This window comes from Camelina sativa, chromosome 20 (assembly GCF_000633955.1).
Source record: "Camelina sativa cultivar DH55 chromosome 20, Cs, whole genome shotgun sequence".
NCBI classification, from domain to species: domain Eukaryota; kingdom Viridiplantae; phylum Streptophyta; class Magnoliopsida; order Brassicales; family Brassicaceae; genus Camelina; species Camelina sativa.
In genome coordinates this window covers 14,478,098-14,484,582 of record NC_025704.1, presented here as the reverse complement: position 1 = coordinate 14,484,582, position 6,485 = coordinate 14,478,098, and the positions used below count along the sequence as shown (strand labels likewise).

Below are 6,485 nucleotides of genomic sequence, written 5' to 3'. Positions count from 1 at the left end.
GGTATACATGGTTTTAATAATCACTTATAACGTCTTTGTTAATTATAGTATAGTTTTTAATTAATTAATCATACGGTATAAGGTATAACATTATATTTTTAATTCATTTATACATTTATTTTTGTGAAAAGCAGTTTAAACAATTACATGGAAATTCAAACAAAAAGAAATTTGAAAGAACGAAGAAAATTAAAATAATTGTGGCATCATTTTTGTTATTTACTATAGTGTCAATTGCTTTAGCCGGTAAGACCTAATGCAACAGCTTTCCCAATTTTCCCTCACGGCCGGGTCTCGCTCCCACCACTGGTGAAGCGCATGAGCTGGCGTACACTTAGTCGGTTTGCTATTGTTTACAGTCATGTCTGCTGATGGAAGAACGTAAAGAGGTTCTTTTGACAAATCCGACGGTGATGATCCTATGAATTTTCCGACCAATTCACTTGCATATGAGATGCTAGCAGCCAGTTTCTCGATTCCGTCTGCACCAATCCTAGAGAAGGCGCTTCTGCGTTCTAAGTAATGCATATATCCTGAACAGATTGGATCTTTTGGGTTCACATATAGATGATGTATCCACGATGCTGCTTTTGATTTGTCTTCTCGATTCTGTTATAAGATAATCAACTTCAAAAACTCAGTCACTATAGTATCGCAAGTGGATGAAACTCTGATTCTATATGACTCAACTATCATAGTTAATTAAACCAGTTATCTTGATTCTTACAGATGATTTAAAGTTTACCTGTGGTAAATTTACGATCGCACCTATGGTGCCTTTGACGACACTCTTGGCGGTTTGAAACACATGTTTAAATAAGCTTCCTCCAGGTATCTGCTCTATAGGAATAGACGAGAATGGTGGGTTGAATATGTGACTTTCGAGGAAGTGTTGATGATGGGATCAGTCACAATTAATATGTTTAGTTCGGTCAAGAGAGGGTCGAAGTTCTCTTATATTATATTGAAGTCGAGACACAAAAGACGGGCTTTAACACGACTTAGATGAGTTACAAAAGTAGGCGAGGATAATAGGCGAGCTGTTCTCTCGTCGATTCTCCGAGTGGTTGGTTCCGGAACCGTTGACTTCTGTTTGGACGAGCTGAGGCTTTCGTTCTTACTGTACTGCTTCTCTTCCTTTTTCCCCCGATCCCCTTTTTACGCAGGCCGTACGTCTGTATTTATAGGGAATCGTGTCGGTTCGTCTATGTAAAAGACCATAATACCTTCCTTTCCCTTAGGGGCTTATTATGGGCTTTTCCTGAGCTGGGCCTTTTGTTGGGGGTGTGGATCCACCCCCAACAGGAAGCATCCAGAACGCATCATGGTCTTTCCAGCAATCAAAGCTAGGGCGGCTCCCGAAGAGTGTCCAGCAAGCCAGATAACTGAGTCGCTATGTTTGTCTACCATATGACGGATTTCTTCAAAGGCGTGCTTAGGCCTGCCACCTCGATGAAGGGTGTTCAACATACATTGGAGGACAAGTCCGAAATCACATATCAAAGTTTTACTATTCAGAACCGTGTCGCGGAAGGCCATCACATACTGTGGAACTTTCACATGTGGGTTATTTTGGCAAACGCTGTAGCTCTTGTATTCGAAAACCGCACCGTAAATGGAGCTGTCATCGTCGGTCAATTGTTTCATCAATTCGAAATTGAAAAACTCCCACCAAGGATCGGCTTGTGGTTCCGGACACTTCCGCAAGCCAAGCCTGTACCTTTTTTTTTGCTTAAGACGCCTGTCCCTTTCCAATGTGTACACTCCATTTACCAAACTTGATAACACTCCGGTTTGGTAGTGCGGGTTGGTCCTATTTTAAAAAAAAACCAATAATAAGAACCAATCAATTATACTTTAAAACTCATGAACGGCACAAGAATTCATATAGTTCTAATTAATAAAAAAATTCCATCGTCTATCATAAAAATCTTTATAACACCATAAAGTTATACACACTGTTCTATAATAAAAAAATTCTTCGTCAATTTATTTTTAACGGAAGTATACAAAAAAAAAAGGTTTAGAATGTTACCAATCAGGAGATTTAAGATGGGACGGGCCGTAAGTGTTGAAATCGGATGTATCTGATGAGGTCAACGATCCTATCCCCATATTTTTTTTTCTCTAGTAAGCCACGCCCTTTTTGTTCTTTTTTTTCTTTGAATAGTAGAAAATGCAGAGATTTCTTTTTAAAGGGAAAGAAAATAACAGAAAATGGTGAAAATAAGAAAGAAAAGAAAAGTGAAGATAAAAGTATAAGCGAACTTAAGCGAATCTGATGAAGTAAAGCTTAAGAATTCTTGTATAGAAAACAAACTTTTCTGTGTGTGTGTGTTTTTTCTTAACTGTGATTAACAATGCTAGCTATATGGGCTATTTATAGCCGGGGAGTCTGTGATACTACATAGCCACCTAGAAAACTTCCTACAACTACTTAGAAACATCCAGGAAGTCTTGTTTAAGCGACTGGACGACAGCGACCAAATAACATTTTTATTAATATTTTAAAAATAGTTTGTGGACTTTCTATTGGTTATAGTGATATAAGTAGAATAATCTAATTTGAAAGTTTTAACTAGACTAACCCATCTTTTTTCTTTAAATATATTTTAGCCATTTTTAATACATTATTAAAGATGTCATTTTGATTTTGTTTTTTACTACAAATTAGAAAAAATTACTTAAAAAAAAAAATACAAAACTTGTTTTTCAAAACTTAAAAAAAGAAATATATAAAAAAATTTTAATGGTTGAGAAAGTTTCATATTGTGGATTTTTCTTTTGCTCGCATTTTATTTAGTCAAATGAAATTTGAAGAGCTTATACGTCAACAATTCTTAGAAAACAAAATACATAATATTGATGAAAATGGCTTGATTTGTAAATAAAATTAATAAATAAATTTTGTTTATGTAAATTTATTTTCAGTATTAGTATGTAGAAAGGATTATTCAAATATCTTGTTTCGTATTTGACATCTTTATGTCCAATATGATAATTTAATATATAAACTATGAATATCCTAATTTTAATACAAACCTGAACAATTATTCCAAAGATGTTACGATAGCAAGTTTTAAGATAATTTTTGAAGCATTTGAAGTTTCACATCGGTTTAGGAACTTTATTATGCACCAAATTTGATGATTGTTGAGTTGTTGGGAACTGGCCGGGAAGACAGAAAAGTCACATTTCACCTCCAAGCTAAGTAGAACTAGACTAAACAATCAATCCTGAATCCTATCGGAAGTCATTACCGACATACCGAAGAGAAGTTCACATCTCATTTTATGGGATCACATGAGTTGGTTTGCATAATATTATATTTTGCTTTGCATAATATGATTTTTATAAATTATTAACTTAAGATATAGAACTTTCTTCCTTTTTCTTCGATGCAGTTCTTCTTTCCTAACACTTGTATATGAATATGACGTGACGTCATGATTTGTGACGTCCAAAGACAAATCCAAATCATTATTTGCTTCTGTTTTCAGCATTACATAGATAATTGTTTTACAGATATCCAAAAGAGATAGAAAAAAGAAAAAAAGAAACATTTTTATCAATACACTAGTATAATCTATATATATAAAATTGACTTTTCTCTTTTTTCCTTCATCCACTTCATTACTTCTAAAATTAATGTATCAATTAATTAACACATTTTTATAATATTTTATTATTATTAAAAACAATAAACTAGAATATAAACTAAAAACAACCAAAAAATATCAAAGTAAAATGAGGGAATTTCAAAAATACCTCTTTTACAATACCATTTTCCAAAAATTTCCACTTTTTCAAACTTTACCAAAAAACTACTAAAAATTTGTGTGTAAGCTTATAAATATATACACAAACTACTAACAGGGCGTGTATTATGGTTTGTGTGTTGCTTGGGAGAGATGGAACTCGCGGGTGGAGCTGGAGGTGGACTCCGAGGTGGTGGTGGGCATTTTAACGACAAGGATTAATGATTCACATTCGCTGTCCTTTCTAGTACGTTTGTGCTATGACTTCTTGTCGCGTGACTGGATTGTCCGAGTTTATCATGTGTATAGGGAGGCGAACCGTCTTGCAGACAGTTTAGCCAATTATGCGTTTACATTACCTTTGGGTTTTTATTTATTTGAGTCTAGAGTTTATGTGGTTACTTCTATTGTGTTCGAGGATGTTATCGGGAATGCGCGCCCATGGTTGATTCCGGTGTAATTTTTACTTTCTTTTATTAATAAACTAGGGGTGTTCAATCCCTTTCTCGACCAAAAAAAAGAAAGTTATCGATTAAAAGTTGATGTATACTACTAGTTTCAATTATAATATAATATAATTACTATATATATATATATAAGTATTTTAAAATTGAGACTATATTTGTTAGTGTTAAGTTATAAATTCATGTTACCAATTAAACCAGAAGGATTTGGTGCATATTGTAACATCCGCGAACCAAATAATAAGATTTGGGATGGGTGTCGATCGACACCAGGGGTGTGTCGATCGACACCAGGGGTGTGTCGATCGACACCAGCTTTTTCTGGTTCGACCAGATAGTTTTAATTGTTGATTTTGGGTTGGTTTGATTTAATTGGGTTCCCAAACCGACGTATTTAAAGGGAAGACGAGTAAGGGTTTTGGGAAAGAGCTTGTTTGGTCGCCGTTGAGAGACCAAAAGAGAGAAAAAGAGAGAAAAGGAGAGAAAAAGGAGAGAAACCTTTGAGAGTGTTCTTGGGAGGTTTTGGGATTGTTCTTGGTGGTTTTTGGTGAGATCTGTTGCTGTGGAAGGGAGTGCTGTTGCTGGGAACGAAGGAGAAGCTTCTTAAGGTATTGATTCCATCGTTTTTGAGCCAAATCGTCCTGCAAAAGAGGTGAGTGCTTGACCATGGCTGATCTAAGCCTGAGATCTCTTTTGTTTTGCTTGTTCTTTGTTATTTGTGGTGTTTGCTTGCTTGGGTTTGTTGTTTTCATGTTTCCCATAGATTCCTTAAGCGTTTGGGAGAGTTTGGGATGGATTTTAGATGGTTTGGAATGGAGGTTCGACGTTCGGCTTCGAGCAGATCACGTATGCGAAGTCGGTGTCGGTCGACACCATGGAGTTGTGTCGATCGACACTAATGGTTAGTGTCGGTCGACACTAATGGTTAGTGTCGGTCGACACCAGCAGTCAGTGTCGATTGACACCAACCTAGCGTCGGTCGACACCAATCTTATCCGACACTTGATTTTTCCTGTTTTGATGTGTTGTTTGTGTTTTATTGTTTAGCTTAACAATGGAATCTCAGTTGCTTGTGTGTATAGCCCTGTAGATGGGAGGATTACCTCACTGAGTGTTTATGACAATACTCATGCATCTCAATTTGTGTTTGTGGTGCAGGTAAAGGCAAAGTATGATCCTGGAATCAAGGCGATGAGGAGGAAGATGTTCTAGAGGTTTGATTGATTGGTCTAGCTATTGTTAGGTTGCTAAAGTTGACTTGATAGAACATTGTAGGATGTTGGAACTTGTTGTTTACTTGTTTGGTCATTGGATTATTTCATTGTTGGATTTTTTTATTGGTTAATGGAATTGCTTGGTTATCTGCTGTTGATGATTGTTGTTAGGTTGCTAGTGGGTATGAGACCACTAGAGAATTGTTATTATTAAAAAAAAATGGGAAGGGTTGTTTCATTTTGGTATCAGAGCCCTTACGGTTCTAGATCTAGGGTTCACTGTAGCTTTTGCTGTTGGTGTTTAGGATTTCATGCTAGAGTTGATTATGTGAGTTAGTCAATTGTGTGTGGAATGAGGTCCTAGAACATCCTCTTCGAGCCTGCTTGGTGATTCCACGGTGAGATGTGTTCTTGTGTTGTTAAAGTCGTTTGTTTTTGCTTAGCCTTCTGTTCTTGGTGATACAGATGGTTAGAGGTGAGGATGCTGTTGGTCGCGGGCGTGGTCGTGGTCGTGGTCATGGTCGTGGTCGTGATCGTGGTCGTGGACGGGGTCAGGTTCCCGAGTCCAGTGAGAGTGTGACCCAGAGCATGGCCAATGAGGAGGTGGCAGAGTCACAGTTTCATCCTAGAGTGTTTGGAGACCAGGCTGGTTTGGGTGTCGGCAGGGCTGATGGGCCCGGTGTCGGTCATGGTGTTGCCCCGGGAAAGGGGATTGCAGCGGAGGGTGCTCTAGGTAGGGATGATGTCCTGATGGGCTTGCTAGCTCAGGTTTTGACACGGCTTCTAGTAGCAGTGCCGCCAGTGGTTGGTGGGCAGGTTCCAGAGGTGCCGCCAGTGGTTGGTGGGCAGGTTCTAGTGGTGCCGCTAATGTTTGGTGGACAGGGTCCAGGGGTGCAGCCTGTGGCTGGAGTGCAGGCAAGCGTGCAGCCGGGGGCCCGGGTAATGGATGCACAGTATGTTCAGATGCTGGTGTAACTACGGCAGGTGGCTATGGGATCTTTCTCGGGAGGCACGGATCCGAGTGTGGTGGATGAGTGGAGAGAGTGGAT

General features: G+C 38.2%; 1 protein-coding gene across 1 annotated transcript; it reads right to left on the bottom strand.

Moving 5' to 3' along the window:
• LOC104770803 (GDSL esterase/lipase At4g10955-like) lies at positions 223-2,407 on the bottom strand. The gene is made up of 4 exons (XM_019241873.1): positions 2,036-2,407; positions 1,306-1,813; positions 728-886; positions 223-609 (listed from the first exon to the last, which is right to left on the bottom strand). The coding sequence occupies exons 1-4, from the start codon at positions 2,113-2,115 to the stop codon at positions 223-225; spliced, it is 1,134 nt and encodes a 377-aa protein (XP_019097418.1). The 5' UTR covers positions 2,116-2,407.

Bases quoted from the DNA above. Each gene is read 5' to 3' on its own strand.
- LOC104770803 (XM_019241873.1), bottom strand. From the start codon at position 2,115: ATGGGGATAGGATCGTTGACCTCATCAGATACATCCGATTTCAACACT. The intron at 1,814-2,035 runs GTAACATTCTAA...TTTTTAAAATAG, and splicing joins CATCTTAAATCTCCTGATTG to GACCAACCCGCACTACCAAA. The intron at 610-727 runs GTAAGAATCAAG...ATCTTATAACAG, and splicing joins AGGTAAACTTTAAATCATCT to AATCGAGAAGACAAATCAAA.